We start from the raw sequence: 20,500 nt of genomic DNA on the forward strand, positions 1-20,500 counted from the left end.
ATGCGCAGCTTTTCAGAAGTGTGACCTTTTCACAAGGTTTCCAATTCAGTAAAGGTTTGTTTCCTCCCTCTTCAAGCACGTAACTAATGGTAGTCATGAAACACCTCCTCCAACAGCAGCAGGCAGGCGGGCCAGGCTCCCCACTGGCCTTGAAATGTCATGACCGATTGCCTTTGGTTATTGCAATGATGCTTCTGCAAAGGCTCAAGGGCACAGGAAGTCACTGCACCATCATCAGGCATCAAGCCCTTGCACACTGGGTCTTGCACACATCTGCACATCACCTCCATCCTGCTGCAGTCCCCAAATAGGGAGATGCCAGTGCAGACAGGGAGGGCAGCAGGGAGATGGACCTGGATCCACCACATTCCCCTGCCCAATGCAGGGTTGGTGCTACCCCATGCACACAACCATCTGCAGCAGGAGGGGTCTCTCACTTTCAGAAAGCTGTTCAAAATCTCTAATTGCCCTCCTCAATAAAGTCCACACATCTCTTTCCTGCAGTTATCAACCTGAGAGACCTTTCCAGCTCCCCTCAGTACCAGATTGAGGTCACATCCACAGGTTTCACCAGCCATCTTTCTTCATTCTTGCTTGCCCTAGGCCGCCTCCAGGCAGAAGAAGAGTAAGAGGAGAATTTCTAGGCATTTGCACCAATAAATCCTACAGCACACCAGAGGGGGACACCTTCCAGGGCACACCAGACAGATACCCCAGCCCTCACCCTATGCCTACTACCCAGCTCATGGGATTCTGCTCTTGCTGCTCTCCACCAAGACACTTGGAGCTCCAGCGTTTTCCACATGGCAACTCAAGAATAAAAAAAGCTGCTGGGCAAACAAAGCAACACTTCATGCTGACAGGATAGACTCCATTTCCACCCAAAGGGACTTCTCCATCCTAAATGCCTACAAATCTACAAGCCCCCAAAGAGCCTTGGCACAAGGCTCTGATCCTGGCTCCATCTGCATTGCCAGCCCTCTCCTTCAACCCTCAAGAAAGCTAAACCCCTGCACACAACCTGTTTTTCTCTTCTTCCTTCATGCTGCCTGGAAACCTCTTCATAGTGCTACAGAAACTGGCCTGAAATCCAGGCTCAGTGAAGTCCAGTACCATTAAACTGCTGATAGTCACCAGCACTGATGTGGTAATTATTCCTGAGCTAGCTGGACACATTGCTGGTCCCAAAGTTTACAAACTCCTAATCCAAGGCATTGTCAACAATACAGCTGATGTTTGGAAGGAACACATTGTTTTTGTGCTGACAAAGTTCCTCCAAATACAGGGCAAAACATCACACAGACCAAGTTCAGAGTCTGAGTTATGTGCTTCCCAGAAAAACTTTGGGCCAACCAAGGGGAACTCCAGCCTTACACCATAAACCCGTCACACAGCTCCAAGGCAAGCTGTGGCTAACCTGCATTTTGGCGTCTTCCCTACACAATGCATATTTACCACATGGGTTTGTTTGGATGTGTTTTGCTCACGACTTGCTCCTTGGAGAAACTCCAAATCTGCCTCCCTCTTAAAGCTGTGCTACAGTATAGTCATTCAAACTGATTGCAAACATCAGAAGCGAGGGTTGATTTCTTCATGTGCACTAATTCTAGACTAGGTCACCAAAGTATTTTCATAGTTATGTCAGCACTGTCTAGACAAACCATTAAAAACAGGATGCAATGATCACCAGAAATGCAATGTCAAGTCTGTGCCCAGAGATACTGTGGGAGCCACAGGGAGAGAAGAAAGGCCAAACATGTCCCATTCTCATATGTTTGCCAGAGTTGGCTCAGTTGTCACTTTTTGGTTTAAGCAAAACTTTACCAGAGACCACCAGAAAAACATGTATTTAACTGCAATTTAAAATAAATAAGCTGACGTCAACAAGCCTGGAGAGCAGCAGGATTTTTTGAAGGACTCCCAGTGCAGTCACAAACCCATCTAAAACTGGCTCCTCTGTAGTGCTGGATACCCACACCTTGCTGCCAGCATCGGATCCTCACCAAACCACATCAGCATCCTCAGGGTACCAGGCAGAGCACCCTGTATCCAGAGTCCCAGCACATACAGCAGGATTTGGCTGTGGGCACTCACCCTCACCAAACTCCACCAGGCTCACCACCAAACCCACAGCCTCCACACCCATGGAGAGCTTCTTGCATTGGAATGGCTGCTTCCTGTTCCTTGCCACTTCTTGGCAGGGAACTCTTCCAAACTCCAAGAACATGAGCTGTAATCTCTGCAGAAAGGGACGTGCGTATAAAAATCACCACTCTGTCAAAACAGAAAAATAATGCAGGAGCTGATCTGTGCACATTAATCCGCTGCAGTCATGAGGAGACAATTTCCCTGGAGAAAGTCATACATTAAAAGAAAAAAGAAAAAAAAGGGGGGGGAAGAAAAAAAGATTAATGTGACTTTGAAATATCACAAGAACCGTTTATCTTCCTCCTACCACCACAGGTTTCTTGTCTATTTTTCTCTCTTTTTTTTTAATACAAAGAGCCTTAAAATTTCCTGTGAATACAGTCTTTCTGCCTCTGATGTGGAAACATAGGTGCATTACAGTATACCAAAAATATAAATATAGTACCACCTGTTCTCTCAGTATACAACATTAACATTTTTAATTAATTCCATTTAAAAAAAACCGCTATTGCTTTTCAGTGGCATAACCTTCTAATTACACTCAGTAGATTCATGCTCCTCACAGCTCCTATTTATGCTTGCAACTCAGTCACACACAAAGTTCAGCCCTTGGTACTTCTGTGTCAGCATGGAAGATGAATGCGAAACACTGTTCCCCAATATACATTTAGACACAGATAGAAAGCTCAGGCTGTGTCATGGGTATGACCAAAAATTCAAGAACACATTCCTTTTCTAAGGCAGGACTAAAGGATTTTTCCAGCTAAAAAAATAAAAATAAATAAGGTTCAATCCATGTAACACAAAAATGACAGGCATGCTTAAAACCGAGGTGAATTGCATGAACTCAGCCTTTGGCAATCCTGAAGCAAATGAGCTCACCATACCGTTTAGATTCTCATTTTCCCTTTACATATATCCCATAGATCATAAATACACATTAATAACTGTAACAGTCAAAGTTTACATTCGGCTGTAACATTTAGGATCAATACTCTTCAAATGACCTTTAGTAGTAATGAGCTGCCATAACACTGTCTTGAGGACATTAAATTTTTATTAGAAATACTTTACTACAAAGGTTCAAATCTCTCTCTATGCACTTGTGCACCCATACACATATTCTCCTATTATATTTTTCCTTGGCAAAAATAAAAATCAGGTCTTCTAAGGTTTTGGAAAAAATGTGCAGTGTGGAGGCTTTAAATATTTCACATTGTCAGATGTGGGGGGTTTCTTTCCTTGTTTTTTAATCAGAACCCATGAGCCAAGGGTTGGAAAATCAACCACTTTTCAAAGTGATAAATAGGAATTGTTCCCACGTGGCTCAAACAGGACAGGACTGAGTTCCTGATTACCATAAGCCCCCAGTTCGATGGGGGTGGAGGGGTGACCCAGAGCAGACCTTGGTCTGGCCCTACAGATCACCCCCAGCTCCCCAGGGAACCCATCCAGGGGCTCAGCTCTGCTCCTGCCCCTGGCTCATGGGGGTCCCGATGGGAATCTGCCATCAGAACAGATCCATCTTATCCAGTTCTGGCCAATTGAAAAGCAAAAACTGAAAGGTGAGGGAAAGCAGCTAGTCAAGATCCAGCCTCTCCTTTATTATTTCTTTTTAAAGACAAGTCAAGTTCAAAGTCAGATCATGTCCACGTTTTGCTGCCTATTTTAAAAATCACAAATAATTCACAGGTTGTGGGGCTTGTAGCAATTTATTTCTTCACCTGCAGGTCCTGGACTCAAACTAGAGAGAAATCTTATTTTAGCAGAACAATGAAACTGAGTGGGTGGAGGTGAAGTCAAACAAAGGAGACACAAGGGAAAAAAAGAAAAATATTTCCCTGCATTGTTATTAGATGTCACCTCTAAGAGTTGCAAATTAAACACATTCAAGGCAGCACCATATACTGCAGTTAATGTCCTTCGAAGAGCCTGCCTTGGCTCAGTACATCAGCAGGATGCCACAAAGAGCCCAGACCTGGCAGGGAGGGCAGCATGAGCATGTTCCCACATTTCACTGTAAATTCCTCAGGTGTCTAGACTTTCAAGAAATATTTCAATCTTGCCTCTCTTGTTCACACCGATCTTTGTCTCTAAAAAACAATTTTGTGATTTCCATACTGCTTTCTAGACAGCAGTGATCACAATGGAGGGGGGCACCCTTGTAAAACCACCAGAAAAAGGCAGAAAAGCTGACCAATCAATGTTTGCACGCCCTAGCCCCACGATTTTTAGGAAGACACTCTGAAAACACAGTATGTATCTTTCCATGCCTTCAGAGAGCATCCTTCTTTCTGGAGAAGGTATCAGCAAAGCCAGCAGCAAGCCTGCAGCACACACCCTGCCCACAGCACTCTCCTCCCCTGTCTCAGCAGAAGGCAAACCACATCCCCAAACCCCTTATCTGGGTCACGGCAGTGGCAGCCCCTCACCACAACCCCCCATTTCTCCCTCAGCTCCTGCAGCAGCTCATTAGGGTGGAGAAAGGCTGCTGTGCATCATCTCTGCGGGTTTGTGCAGGGCTGATCCGAGTCGGGTAATTCCCACTGCTTAATGACCTGAGACCGGCCGAGGCAGAGGCAAATGGAAAAGGGAATCTTCTCATTTGTTACCCATCCCCACATCCCGATAAAAAGAATGATTACACTTTTAAGTTCGAACAATTCCCTGCAGTTGTAGCCATGTCATATCTAGATTGTCTAATTTACATGCATATTCATAATCCCTGTGTATTTAATTAAATTCTTCAATCCCTGGAGTGTCTTTCCTAAACAATAGTAATTTATCTTGCACAGATAAGGGTGCCCTCGATTTATTCCACTCTGTAGCTAACAGCATTTCCTTCTGATCAAGGCTAGGAAGCAAACTTAAACAGAAGGAATCTTTAAATATATTTAAATTGCAAGATTAGGCTGCTTCTCTTTCTTTCTCTCTCACCCCAAATTACCCTTTTAAAGAAGAAACACTTTCTCCTGAGCTCCAAGGAAAACCTTTCACCCAACCTCTGACAGCAGTTGCATGTTCCAAATACAGTAATGCTGCCCAAAACCCACGAGGCAAAGAGATCTCACAGACTTCGTGTCAGGAGCTACCAAGCAGGAGCTCTTCCATCCAAAGTGGTCCACAGGACATCCTCTGGATGCATCTTCCATAGCAGGCTACAAACTCCACTGCAGCCCACAGCAAACAAGCCACACATTAAAAAGTTTCAACCAGGAGGCTGAAGAGCTCTGCTTCTTTCCAGCAAATACCCCTACACTAGGAGGTGTTCCTCAATGGATAACCTTGGATGTTTCAGAGAGGGCCAGACACACAGCAGACACCCTGAGACGAGGCAGCCCTTCAGAGAGTTGCAGCTGCCTCCAGCCCACTAACCCTGTTCAAGTATTAGCACAGGGAATTTAACTTGTCCTACAATTTGAGAAGTGCTAAAACATTTAACAAAGTCAAACCAGCAAGAAGATTGTGACAAGAAAGGAAAAGAATAGAGACTGGTGCTACTGCACTTTTTTTTTACCACACATTCTTCACACCCTGTTAAATCCACAGCTCTTAATAGCTTTGCTTCCTCTCCCAAACCTCAGCCTGCAGATCCGGGATGGCATCAAAGTGGGGTGAAGAAGCACTGGTCTCTCCAAAAGCCTCTTTAGCCCCACCAGTGCTGCATCACTGCTGCCTCTCAGAGCAGTGCCAGCAGTCCCTGCCAGGGAGGGCCATCCTGACGCCCACAGCAGGGATGCTACACCCTGAGGAGACTCAGAGATAATCCCAGTGCTTCAGGAGATGTGGGGCCAGGGCTGCTGTCACAGAACATCTCCTTCTGCATCTACATTGCAGCCGAGGGCTAGGGCAGCCCTTTGGCTGAAGAGACTGCTCACACCAGGGTAGCATCTCTCTGCTCCAGCCCTGCTTCTTAATCTCCTCCCCAAGCATCTGCTGCTGACCACTGCCAGACACAGGGGAACCCAGCCGCTCCGTTCCCAACCAAGCCATCGAAGCCTTTAGAGATGCTGTTACTATTTATGAAAACAGGGTCAGGATCCTGCTGTCACAGCTCCTTCCTGAGCTGCAGCGTCACCCGTGCTGTTGAGGCAGCTCTAGGAAAGCCCTCAGGAATGTGACCGCTGGGAGTCAATGACGGACAGGCTCCAAGTCCCAGCCACTAACACAGCTCTGGAGTAAAATCAACCTCCCTCCACCTGGGTGTCCCTGTGACCACCTCCCTGGGCAGCTCCATCTTCCAGTTTCACACACACCACAGCCACCAGGTCATGCTCTGGACCACCACACCACTACTTTACTGGGCCACCACACCACAGCCATGGCTGAACAACCACAGCCCCACACAGCCATGTCTGGCTGACACCACAGCCCCCACCTTTACAGTGAGGTGCTTCTCCCCTCATTCAACAACGGAAGAAGCAATGAACAAGGAGGGCAGTGGTCTCCTTCAGCACTGGAACTGGACCTGGCACTGTCCTGAAGAGGAAGGGACTCGTGCAGCCAAGCTGCCCTTCCACTGCTTATCTCCCAGCAGAGCCCCCGGGACAGCAAAGTGTGTCCCCCACCCGCAATAGAGAGCCTGCCCACAAGACATCCTGCCATTGCCAAATCCTCTTCCCCAGGAATTCATAACTGGATTCAGACATTCCCAGCCTATTAGTTATTTCAATACTTTCAGCTCTCTGGAGTATAGGGACATCCTGTCTTAAACCTGCTGAGCCTCTCGCCAAAAGGACATCTGCTTGGAACGCAGCCCCTCTGGCTGACCCAGCCCTGGAGGGTTGCCTTCCCATCTCAGCAAGATCCCAAACATACCCTTGCACCCACAAAGCAGAGCCAGCTCACAGCAGAGCCAGAAGCACAAAAAGTTGCTTAGGCAAACCACAGCTCCCATTCCCACTTCAGAAGCGTTGCAAGATTATTAGGCCCTTGGAAACATTTTCTTCCTACTCAGAGCATTTTTAGGTTAACGGTTCATCAAACCTCACAGTCCAGGAAATCTTGGTGAGGCCTACCTCTGTGTGGGTGCAGGAATGGGTGGGGGAAAAAGCCCTCTTGGGCATCAGGCCTTCCCAGAAGTGTTTGTACCACAGGCTCTGGACTGAGCTAGGAGCCACCAGAAACAAGCCAAAAACCAGGCAGGCAAGGGAAAACATCACCAGTGCCCTGTGCCTCCTTCAGATACAGAGAATGAATCGTTCACGGAAAGCATCAATCCCCATGAAGCCATTCTTCCACATCCCTCTTCTCTATAGGGAAAGTTGAGAAGCTGAGCCATAACTAGAAACAACTAACCATTCACCTTTATCCTGTCCAATTTTACTAACTTTTTATGATTTTTCAGAGCCTAAGCCACAGCAAATTTTTATCACAACACAGACAGAAGGTAACAGACCAAAATTTCATTCTGCACCCTTTCCCAGCAAGTACAGCACCAGTTGTAAAGCACCTCCAGTTCCCTTCTGCCTCTGAGATACCCCACAGGGAAGGCAGCCCACTGTGAGCCACTGGCAAATAACTTCCAGCTCAAGCGAAGTGCAGCACACGGGAACCTTTCAAACCATGTCACTGCAATGAATTTTAGAAATAATGGATGCTTGAGCTGTATGAGGACTGTGACTCTAAGTGGACAGTGATGCAGCTAAAGATACTTGCTCTTTCCATATGCTCCCAACAACATGGTCAGGCTGAAATCAGCAGCCTCATAAACCACTGAACATACTCCTCAATCTCAAAAAAGCTGCCTGCTATCAAGCACTCCTGAGGAGGGTTAGCCAAAGAACCTCAATGTTATGTAAGGGGATGGGTCCCTTGAAACTAAAGGAGACTGAGTCAAACTCAAGTAGGAAACAAAGAGAGCTCTACAAAGGGTAGGCAATGTACCTTTCCATGTCATCCAGGGGTTCAGGGAAAGAATAGGGCTAAGCTCCACTCTGCCCCGTTTCAGAGGGCATAGCTTGAAAGTACTCTAAACCCCACTGCTCATTCTTGGTCATCCTCACAAGCACTTGTTTTGTGCCTGTTGTTGGTGAGTAATATTTTCCACACAGGCAGCAAGTGAGTAAAAACAGCACACCAGAAGCCACCCGAGCTCACCATCGTGCTTTGTCACACACTGGTTGCAGTTCCTCTCCACCAAAACCCATCAGAGCTTTTAAGGTCTAATCTCATCATGAGCCAAAGGGGCAGAAGAGCACACTCCATTGTCCCACTCATCACATTTCCCAGAAGGTATCTGCTTAAAAGAGGCACTTCTCCCTCACCCATCTTCCAGTCTCCAGAAGTCATCTAATGCAACCAGTCAAGGTGAAGCAGCATGTCAGAATCCACAAAAGGAGATGGCTGGGGACAACACAGGGACTGGAGTCTTCTGAGTGCACTAAAAGCATCTGTCAGTGATGCCAGTTAACCTCAAAGACAAACAACCTAGTGAGACCCTCAGTTTCTCAATCCAAGTCTTTAGAGAGCTCAGCTGACCTCAACAACTTCCCAACACACCATGACAACATTTCCAAGTGGAACTTACAGCCTGATTTTTCTACTTTCAGGCCAGATGCCCTTGCTTAAGCAAGTACCTCAAATATGGCAGGTCCACATCTTATAGATGAAATAAGGCAGCCTTAAAGGAGGGGGGACTCAATACAGAAAAGATACTTCCCAAGAGGGAAAAAAAAAAAAAAAAAAAAAAGAAGAAGTAACTTTTGCCTCAAACATACCAGACACAAGGGACAAATTAAAAAGGGAAACCATAAAATGCTTGCCCAGCTCCTTTTTTTAATCCTTACATCTGCTGCTTTACAGTAAAGTTCCATCTACTGTGTATAATTAGATGTATGTTCCATGATTCTATTCCATACAGATTTGAGACTTATCTGTATATTTTTTAACCCCAAAGAAGTTTTAACTGGACCAGAAGCTGCAGTCGGAGCATTGCCTCACTCAAAGTTCTCAGAGGTGCTGCAATGTCAATGGATTAAAGTTTCAGCCCATGGTCTGCAGACTTGTGCAAGGCAAGAGGAACACACCAGCTTATTGCTGCCCACCTTAAGCTCCAGGAACATTTAAAGGCTACACAGCATCTCCTGACTACTCTCCAGATCCCACATTCAGGACCATGTTACACCACATTGAGCTCAGGGCAAACAAAGCCCAGAAGGTACCCCAGAACAGCCCTGTGCTCATCCTGGTCCAACTGCAAAACACAAAACAGCCTTTTTGTTGTTTGCTAGGAAAAGATGTAGCTTGCTTGGGTCTTCTTCATCGGTTAAAGGGTTATTTCCTTGCAGCTGGGAAACCAGACAGAGATACAGAAGGTCACCATTTCCAGTGTCAAAAATCCAGCAGGCCAAAGAGATAGTGGTACTGACCTTAAGAAACTCCAAGAGCAGCAGGTCCAGGAGACGAACATGACCCCAATATCCAAGAGCCAGACAATACCATAAGTGGGGGAAAGGGATAGGCAGACCAGGCCGTGGGGAAGCTCTCAATTTGCAATCACTGCTCCATGCTAATTGCTTTGGCATAAAGGAGATCTCAATCTCATGCCCCCCACTTTGTAAGTAAGCACGTAAAATGTGCACAAAGATGGAAGGAAACTGTTTCCACGTACAAGGGAAGGACCAACCACTCCATGCTTTACTGGGGCAGGGAAAAGAGCATTGCGACTGCAAAACACCCAAATGTACATCCCATTCTGCTTAGGACCAATGCTGTGGGCACTCCTGGGAGAAGTTGATCTGCCAGCGTCTCCACCAACCATGAGGAAAATCAAGGAGATAAGCAAGGCTAGACATCCACCAGCCGAGCTAAGAGGATGAAGCATTTCTCTGGAAACAATTGGGTTCTCTAATAACAGGGCTGCAGCAGCGGCGTGAAAGGGAGGGAGGAGGAGCAGGCGGGGAGAAAGGGACTAGCTGGATATTTATCCCATCCTCATCTTTGTGTTATCAGTACCCTGGTATCAGCATTGTTCAAAATGGCTGCTTAGATGGTTGCCAGCAGCAACAACAGAATCGGTCCATCTGCTGGCATTCTCCTTAATCTATCTCAAACACTCGTCTTCTTTTTAAATGCACGCAGGGGAAAGAAGGGGGAAAAAAAAAAGTCTGCCTTGTACAAAGAAACAGAATCCTCCTATAACAGAGCCTTTTAACTAGATTTTATGCCACCCCTGTTTCCAGGACACACAGACAAAAGTTAATTTTCCAATAAAAGAACCAGTGTAAGGTGCTTTTTTGTTATGAGATCAGAAAGCAAATGGAATTTGAATTGTCTGCAGTGGCATGTATCTGACAAAGATTAATTTAAACAGATATTGTCTCTGAAACCAAAGTCCATTGAGCGGCTTCACAGCCTATCAACCATGCGAAAGCAGCTCCTTAGCAGCACTGCTGACTCCACCACTTTCTTTAAAAATGGCTTAACCTATTTCTTGTAAGATAAAAGGTCATATATAGTTCTATTTTACAAACCCATAATAGCCAAAGCCACACCAAGCGAGGACAATCGGGAGAAAATAATAACGGGGGGGGATTTCCTCCCCCTTCACAGACAGATGCTTGACACTTGCTGGGTATTTTTCAAAGCACGCCGGTAGTGAGCGGCTGCAGCACCAACGAAATGTTTTGACACCCTCAGAATAGAATAAAAACCACGGGGCCTCTGCAGGTCTCTGGTGCAGGATGCAGGAGCCCACCCCGGGGTGGAGATGCTGCAGCAGGACAGCCCAGCTCCAAGGGCACGGGATATTTCCTCCGCTGGGATGTAAAGCCACAAGGCTGCAGGGACAAGCACAGGGGATCCAACTCCATTGCTCACTGGGCCAAGCAGGCAGGGGCAGGCAGGAGGAAAGACCCATTGCTCCCTGGGTGCTCACTCACCCCCAGCCCCTCTCTGAGCACTGGGGTATTATTTCTCCTTTTAATCACAAGAAAAAGATCTGTGCATGCCATCAGCGAGCTGTGCGGATGGAGACAGCTGCTCAGACTTCAATGGGACACACACACACACACACAGAGGGGGGAAAAAGCTGCAGAAATCCAAATCCTGCAATTTCTTCCCTTTTTATTTCCAGTTTATACGGAGCACCGCAGGGAAAACGCTACCAGACAGTTTCAGAGCATTTGATATAGCAACGACCCAGCTTTGGGAAAAGAACGAAGGAGAAGCAAAATAAAAGATGACAGCCAAAAGCACTTTTAATATAGTTTCAGTACTTTCAAGAGAAAGCTTCTGTACACAGAGCAGCCAATGAACTGTTACCAAAATAAACACAACTGGCTTTAAAAAAAAATTAAAAATATCTCTCTGATGATAAAGAAAATCAAAAGAGATGAGAATTAGTGAGTGAGACAGAAAATGCATTTATTTTTCATCCTCCAGACACACTTCTTTTAATTTGGCATCCAAAGCCACTGTAGTTCATTAATGGAAATTTTATTTATCTCGGGAACCATTTGTTGCTTTGCCATTCCTTTGACAGGGCACTCATCTTCATCAAGACAACCACACAACAGCACAAAGTATCTCCTACCACCCCAGACTTTAAACACCACACAGCAGCAGTACTAAGGAATGACTGTTGTGACTGGTGTCCCAAAGCAGTCACCCACATGCTAGTATCAAAGGACAGAGGCCAGGGTTCCTGGTCAGCATCCAGAACAGGGGCACAGCCTGCCCTGACCTTGCCAAGGTCCCAGACACGGAGCCTCCAGCGTTCCCACGGGGAATCCTCCCCGCTCCAGCAGCTGGGGGACACGGGCACCGTCTCTCCAGGTGCAAGGACAGCAGCCAGGCAGATACCACGCTGCATCCTGCTGAGCACAGCTCAATAATGATTAGCAGCCCCGGTCAAACGAGCTGGGTGGCGAAGGTGCAGGCAGCTCATTATGGGCATCAGCGACAAGCAGGGCATGGCAAGGGGGACACAGACCCCCCTGCCCCATTTTAACCCGGGGCGACAGCAGCAGGACATTTGCAAACAACAAGCTGGACCGATATATCCACATGCAACCCTTCCAAGCTGGCATCCCAGCAGATCTGCTTCCTAAGCACATTCATGTCTTTGTTTTTAATGAGAAAAAAAAAAAAAAAAAAAAAGAAAAATCCCTGGCAACACGCACCTACAATGCGACAAGTAAAAGCCCAGGGTTTTATTAATTTGTGCATTACTTTAAATGCACCATTTTACAAGGACTAACCCCAATCCTGCACAAAATCCTAAGCCATAAGCTTGAGACAAAAAAGCAAATGCTCTTAAAACGCAGTGCTAGAAAATCCATTTTGAGAGAAATGTGGTGGTGTCGTGCACAGGTGAATCCTCAGCATTTAATAAAACACACCCACAGCACCAACCAAGTGGAATCTATTCATAGTTAAACAGCAGGATTAAAAGAAAAGAAAAAAGCCTTTGAAAAATTGAATTTTACTTCTGGGACATTTTCCTGTAAAACCATGAAGATGCTTTCCTCCCCACATCCCCCAAGAAGGGGTTTTGAAGGACCTGTATCTCTCTGTGAGATGTTATCAGGACCTTTCCCAACTCCTGTTGCAAAGGCACAAAAGAACTTGGGGGTCAAGCCCATATATCGACCTGTGAATACCCTGTGAATACAGGTGAAAAATGAAATGGGCTCAGCACATCTTTCCCGAGTGTGGAGGACAGAATCCCCAGGGCCTTGGCAGCTCGGTGGGCAGACAGGGAGAGCTCCCTACCACCATCCCACATCCTGGCTCCAGATGCTAGATTTGTCCTATTGAACTTATTAGCATAGCCAAGGTTTGGTGTCTTTGAGTTTTTGTTTTCATCAGAAAACAGATCAATTTCTATTGATGCTGATGCCAGAGAAAGCGAAGGCTCAGCAGAGGCAGGAACCAGTTACCCAGAGGAGTCTCTTTCCTCCCTTCCTCTCATCCCCAGAAGACCAGGACTATGACAATTCCACGACACAACCTGTTCAGGACAGCATCAAACATACAGTAGGACATGCCACAAGTTCATTTTTAACACCCTCTAGACATTCCACACCTGCACCTCCTTGCAAAACAAAGTCATCGGCACCAGCCACAGATGGAGAGATTGATGGAGAAGCACAGGTTCAACCATCACCCGACTCCTGCTGAGCAAAGCCAGGAGGCCATTCCAGTGCCAGGTGTCCTCCACTGCCCCACCAGCAGAAACAAGCCCTGAAAAGCAAAGGCTCTTTCCCCACCACCTCACCCAGGATGCTACACGAGTTCAGCTCTTCAGAGCAGCCAGAGGAACAAAGTCAAAGCCTCACACCACTGGGAGAAACTGTACAACCCCCTTGGCCCCAGAAGAAAATTCACTCACTTCAAGCACAAAGTAGCACCATGCAGCAACCAACAAGCCTTAGCCTCACACTGAAAATCCCCAGGCCTGGCCAACTTGAGAAGGTAAAGAGATGCTGCTGCTCCCCAAAAAAACCACGCTCAGCTCCTCACCCACATGAGCTACTCAAGAGCACGCAGGGTAAAAACAACATCACTACTAAACACAAAGCTATCCATGTCACCTAAATGCAAAATCCCTGAAAAATAAATACAAGCACAAGGTTAGCCATGCTGTCCATCTGAGCTAACCCCAGTGAGGAGCAGGTCTCCCACTGGGAAAGGGGAGCAGGACATAACCCCAGAACCACCAAGGATCCCATCTCCCCCATGGCCCAGGTCCTCCTCCAGGGTGAGGTTCCAATATATGCCAAGGAAATACAAAAGCACACAAACTCTTCCACCCTAATAATACCAAGATTACTTTTTTAAACTTTTTTCTTCTCAGAGAAAATTAAAAGCTGACACACCAGAAGACAATTCACAGCTGAATGTGACTCTACTGAGTTATCAGATAGACAAGCTCATTTAAGTTTTCCAAAAGTCCTATCTGAGGTTTGAGGGACTAATCATAAAACATCTAACATCAAAGCAAGCGTCAAATAACAGCAAAGCACATTCCCTCACACAAAGCTTCAAAAACAAAGCAAGCAGGCACATGTGGTTTATGTTATTGCAGTTTTAGCACAGTTAAATATTTCCTAAAATATTCTCTCTAGATGTGAGCAAAATTAAAATCTGCTGTGAATGACACGCAACTTGGAAGCTGAAGACTAAGCTTTATAAAGCACAGGTGAGCTGAGAACAAACTCCTATTGCCAGCTCAAGCCAGAAACTAGGACTCGTACTCTGAAAAATGTCTCAAACCTATTTATTCTTAAAGCCAACACTAAATATTTTATTTCTTGTGCTTTATTTTTCAGGTCTCTGGCCTCTAAGTTAGTATCATTTAATTAACCACCTAGTTCAAAAGACATCCCAGCCTCAGAGGATCTGTTTATACTCTCTGAAAAAGACTCAAAAGCCAATAAATAAATCTGCTTAAAATAAAAGGTTAAAATTCCAGCTGTCATCCCAGCTCTCCCTGCACTACCAGCAAGAAACTCTGGTGGTTTTCATCATCTTCTTTTTCAGTTTCTGTAATACAGTCCAGAACAGGCTCAAGAAATATCTCACCTATGACAGAGCAGCAATAAACAGACTGCAAGTTCTAATGGCTAATAATACTTTGTTTTAATTATATATGTTAAGAAAAAGATAATTAGAAACCTAAAGAGTTTAATGTATATTTAAAATGTACAAGAGTTTCCATCATGATAGGGCTAATGAACTTCTGCCAGCTCCTTTTATGTGGTTTAAAGTATTTTAATACATAGGGTAGGATCAAGTAATCTACCTGTAAAGAAAAACAAAGTAAAAATTAATTAGCAAATTGGATACATGTTGTACAGCCACAACATACCCCATACAGCCACAAGTACCCCACACAAAAACTAAAAGGATGCCGAAAAATTAAACTCCCTTAGCAGCACACAGACACTGGACACTGGGATTTAACCTGAAAAAACCTTTCACATCCCATGGCGTTCCTTCCAAACCTGCTCCTGCCGGATACAGCTTTAAACCCAGACTCAGGAGGAGACCAATCTTTACACAAAACAAAAGCAACCACAATTTGCCCTAGAGAGCCCCATCAAAGTGTTTTCCCCAAAATAAACAGCTCTATAAAGCAACACACTACTGGATATAAATTTAGACTCTGCTCTGTACCACGTCACAGGGGCAGGAAACCAAACGCTTGCCTAAAAGTGAGCATTTTTAGGGAAGAAGAAAAAAAGAAGCTTAAAACCTAAAAATAGTTTGGAAAAAAAAGCTAGAAGTGGTTTCAACCACATTGGAACTCTCCGGTATTTTTACCTCTGAAACTACGGTTCAACAGGCATCATTACAAATATAGACCAACACAAGCTGAAAATCGAAGTGTAATAAAAAGCTTCCAAATCTCAACTCCTCCAATTAAAATGCATTTACAGATATCATTTACAGGTATCAGGTCTTGCTTAACCTCTGTCCAGTCAGAAGGCTGTTGAAGCAGGGTTAGAAAATCCTGAGCACCTCCATGTCCAGCATAGACACCAGACTAGGAAACACGGAAAGGTACTCATGACTGACCTGCAAAGCATCAGATAAAATATCCAGAATTAATTGCAGGTTTGAAAGAAACAAGCTACCTCCAAGTGTTTACAAAGCCAGGGCATTTTAAAGCCCTGCTTCATTGTTATTCTAACAGCAAAAGTAAATTCTGCCTATGTACTTATGGCTGGACCACATACCTTCCCATCGGGGCACAAAGGCTTATCTGTGGGTAAGGAGCACATACCGTGTAGGTTCCTAAGCGGCTGGTAACAATCCAAAGAACAACACAAAGCTTCCTCCCGTAAGTAATTGTAAAACCAATGAAAAAGGAGAATTCCCCCCTAAAATTACCCAGGACACTTGCCCACCCATCAGCATCCGAGCCGACTCAAGGGCAAACCATATTATTCCATACTGGGGAGCGCAGGCGAGAAACATGAATTTGTTCTGCCAGATTACAGCTTACTGTCAAAATCCACCAAAGGTCTTTTCTCTCTCCAAAAACCCAAGAGATAATAGCGTAAAAACTTTTGTTCATAAATATTTATGCAAGTGAACTTGTTAAAAATTAACCGCTGTCGTTAAAGGTTTTGTATCCTTTAGGATTCCCGGCATGCAGTGCAGTTGCATGCTTTATATTAAGCCTGGCATTTCTGCATTCCTTTCCTGCATGCTTTTGTCATTTGTCTAAAAATTAAAAGAAAAAAAACCCACACACCACACACACACAAAGACGGGATCTGTACACATAATAATAAAGCAGTTTTTAAGAAGACAAAGATGCCTGTGTTCAACATCCAAGATCTTTCTTTGAGCAGGGGGGAAAAAAAAATCAATTTAATGACTCCAGTGAGATCAGGGTTTAAGCCTCGTTTAAGTTTTACTAAGCATGAAGGAATTATTGGTTGATAATGTGGCATATATGTTTCTTTCAGACCTGCCAGCTTTGTAAGCACGAAGGAGCCAGAGCCTGAAGCACTTTGTGCCCATGAGCACAACCCTCACCCCTCCACACCATCCTCCATTGCCAGAAGGTCATTCCTCCTGGATTTTGTCTTTCAGTTTTTCAAAAGGATTTTTCCAACCACACAGAGAAGGAATTTCACATCTGTACTATCCCTATTTTTTCACAGGTCTGAGTCAGAAACACAACTGTATAAACATCTGATCTTTATTAACAGCAAATCTCAACTGTGCAAAGCTCAGGTCATGGCGCCGGGAGCCGGTGGTGTCCGTTAAAAGGATCTTTAGAGGGGAACAGTAGTTTTGATTTAGAGCTGGAGAGCATCAAGGAAGCCAGGGCTGGAGTTTTATTTTTTTCCAAGACATAATGGTTCCCAAGTTCCTATCTTAATTGCAAACACACACACAGCCACAAAGTGTTTGTGTCTCTGGTGGCTGGAGCTCTTCCACCTCACCTTCCAGAGGCATCCACAGGATGGATGTGGAAAGTTGGCAGAGGACATCTCAGCTTTGCCTCCTGTCTATAAACACACAGCCTTTCACGGCCTTTTGTTTGATGTAAATTTTCCTCCTCCAGCTCAGGGCTGCAAGGCACTGCTGTGACGTGGCTGCTCCTGGGACAAAAACAGAGGTGTCTGACCCCACACCACCCACCCACTGCCGTGTGAAGAGGAGCCACACTACAACCAAGACCTAAATTTTCTCCCCCCAGCTCCAAAAGCAAATTCCCACAGCGAGCATCCCGCACGCCCCTTTCAAGCTGTGAAAACAGGAGATAAATCACCCACCGACTTTGCGGCGAGCGCTTCCAGAACGTGCTGCTTCATCTAAAAAGCTGACGGCTCAGAGGACAATGAGCTTGAGCTCTGGTTTCAAAGCTGGGGAGATGGTTTAGACTTGTCAGGGGGGACATGAAACACCAGAGCCAGGACCATCCTCTCTGTTCTCTGGCTTGCCCAGAGCAGCAGCAGGAAGTGCAGGGAGACAGGGCAGATGGGATACTGGATACCAGCACTGGACATCATTCTGGGATGGGACCGTTCTGCTTCGTGTCCTGCATGCACCTGACCCCAGTGCTCACCCAGGTCCTTCAAAAAACTGGATAAAGGCTCATCAAAGCTATGCTCCAAAAACAAATAAATTTAAAAACTCATTTTAAAAGAAAATTCCTTTGTACTGAACAAATCCTGGGTTTAGGCAACCAACACCTCTGTCTCCCACTCCCACACCAGCTCACTGCATCCACACCTTGGTGGGCAGGTCATTAAAACATCACCCTCAGCAAGCTATTATCTTCCCTCCCCCTTAATGTTAAAGTTCCTGAAGAGCTACTCCTCTCCTTCTAAAAAAATACTTTGGTTTTGAGTTTCACAGTATTTTAAACAGAATAATTAATCATCTTAACACAGCCCTTACAAAATATTAATTCACGCCAAAAAAAAAGGCTATAATCATATCCTCAGAGAAAAACCTTTTGTGCTTCAGGAATTTTCACTGCATGTCCTCCGAGGTGGGAGGAGAATTCTTCTGCTGCCTCCTATTCTCACATCTCAAATGGAAAATGTTTTGATAATGCTCTTCTGAATGTAAACTGTACCAAATGGGATTTTTATTATTTTTTTAAGCAGCTTTTTTTTCCCCAAAAGGAAGAACGGCTCTTTAAATAAACAGAGCGAACTACCCATTCCTTACAACAAAAACCACCCTCCCTTCACTCATTCACGCCATACCCTGGCACAAAATGAATTTACATTTCGCATTTGCAAAACAAATTCTCGCCTAATGTCATTTTAATGGGAACGCGCATTTCAATCCCTTCCAATAACAACGAGGAGCGGCTTATTCTATGTAAAACACCCCAATTTGTTTCTCTTTAAATATATGCGGATTTCAGACGGGGACAGGGACTAGAAGGACAGGAGAAGAGGAACATTTCCTCTCCGGCAATCCCCCTCCACCAGCACACACAAAAGCCACCTGCCCATGGAGAGAAAACACGATGCCATTATTCCCACCGTCATTCCCACGGCCCCTTGGACACCGAACGGGCGTGAGAAGGCCGTGCGCACCCGTCCCCGACACGCGCATCACGCCAGGTCACCGCTGGTACCCGCGGGTCCACCCAACTTGTCACCCCCCAGCGCTCCCTTCGGTCCCCCGAGCCCGCCCCGCTGGACGTGCCCGTGCAGGGGCTGGGAAAAGGAAAGCGGGGGCTGATGCCACCCCTAAAGATGTTCCAAGCAGGGAAAGCCCCTGATGGAGAGGACAAAGAGGAACGCTCGGAGCTGTTGGAGAGATGCATTATGTTTATAAGCCCATCTACCGACGGAAAGGACAGGACCCCCGTGGGAGCGCGGGTGGGGGTGCTCAGGGGTGAGAGAGAGAACGCGGCTGAGGGGTCGGGGAGGGCAGCAGGGCTGTGTGCCCTCCATATAAACCCCCGACGGACACTTTGGTGGGGGGAGAAAGAGGGATGGTCTTTATTTTCCCCCTCGGACTGGACGGACGGGGTCCAAGCTGCGGGCAGCGGCCAGTGACCCCCGGGCAGTCGCACCCCCCGAGGCGCGGGGAGGTCACTCTCGCCCTCCCACCCCCTCAAACCCCAAGCCAGCATCTTCCCGGAGGAGCGCACGGCAGTCCCTGCCCCCGGGGCAGGATTTTCCTGTCAAACCACAACCGCGCCAGACAAAAGGCTTAAGTGCAGGAGGGGATAGGGGGGGTGGGGGACGGGAGAACGGACACAGACGAGCCCCCGGGGGCCCCGTCCCGGCACTCACCGACTTGCAGCACGTTGTCCACCGCGCCGGTCTCCAGCAGGCGGATGCCGCGGCGGAAGGGCAGCCCCTCGCCCTGCGGCGCGGCAGGGGCGGCGGGCGGCGGCGGGCCGGCGGCGGGGCTCTCCTCGCCGGCCGGGGCGGGGGCGGCGGCGGCCGAGGGCCCCCCCGCGGCGGCGCTGGCGGGGGAGGCGGCGGCAGCGGCGCGGCCGGGCTGGAAGCTGGAGTACATGCAGATCTGCCGCTCGCTGCGGGGGAAGCTCCAGTAGACGATGCGGCGCTGGACCGGCTCGGGGATGCGCTGGAAGCGGCCCTCCACCCGCTCGAAGGCCCAGCTCCCCGCCACCCGCTTGGCCGCCGCGTCCAGCAGCGACTCGGGCTGCAGAAGGCTGCCGGTCCCGCCGCCCCCGCCGCCGCCCCCCGGCCCCGCCGCCGCCGCCGCCGGCCCCACCGCCCCCGCCGGCCCCGCCGCCGCCGCGGGGCAGCAGCCGGGCAGCGCCGGGGGGGCCCCGCTGGCCCCCGCGCCCGGCCCCGCCGAGCCCGCCCCCGCGGCCCCGGGGCGGGGGTGGACGGCCCCGGTGCCCCCCGCTGGGCAGGCCCGGGAGCACAAGCGCTTGGGGCCCGGGGCGCCGGCGGGCAGCGGCGGGCGGAGCAGCTCCTCTCCCTCTCCTCCCTCCCCCATGGCTGCGACCGACTGAGCCGGGCGAGGGGAGGAGAGACGCCGAGGAGGAGGAGGAGGAGAGGGCGGGGACCGGGGGGGTGGTCCCGCCGGCCGGGAGCCGGCCCCGCCGGGGCGGGACGCTCCGCAGCCCCCCGCCCGCCCCCGCCGCCCGTCGGGGCGCCGCTGCCTGGGGCACCTGTCGGGCTGCCGCCGCGGTGAGGGCCAGGCCCTGGGCGCCTCCCGGTGTCCTGGCCGTGTCCCCCGGCGGGAGGGGACGCTGTGTCCCCCGTGCCCGGAGAGGAAAGACCCGCGACTGCGGGTCCCCACGGCGCTGCTGGGTGAGGGGCTGGCGAGGCCGTCCGAGCGCCAGGAGCCTGCCCTGAGCCAGCGGGACAAAGGGACACGGCGGAGCTGGAGGTGGCAGCGCTCCCCCGGCTGCTGCGTGCCCGGCGGTGCCCGGTGCAGG

At 48.1% G+C, this 20,500-nt stretch overlaps 1 protein-coding gene across 1 annotated transcript in view; it reads right to left on the bottom strand.

The window, feature by feature from the left end:
- ZSWIM5 (zinc finger SWIM-type containing 5) overlaps nt 1-20,055 on the bottom strand; it is a 97,982-nt gene extending 77,927 nt beyond the window's left edge. Inside the window, exon 1 of the mRNA XM_014250787.2 lies at nt 19,377-20,055. Within this exon, the coding sequence (XP_014106262.2) occupies nt 19,377-20,055 (679 nt within the window). The remainder of the gene's footprint in view (nt 1-19,376) is intronic.
- Nucleotides 20,056-20,500: the final 445 nt, after the last annotated feature.

Source organism: Pseudopodoces humilis, chromosome 10 (assembly GCF_049639895.1).
Source record: "Pseudopodoces humilis isolate 2021_Gansu_Grassland_sample_001 chromosome 10, ASM4963989v1, whole genome shotgun sequence".
In the NCBI taxonomy this organism is placed as follows: Eukaryota; Metazoa; Chordata; class Aves; order Passeriformes; family Paridae; genus Pseudopodoces; species Pseudopodoces humilis.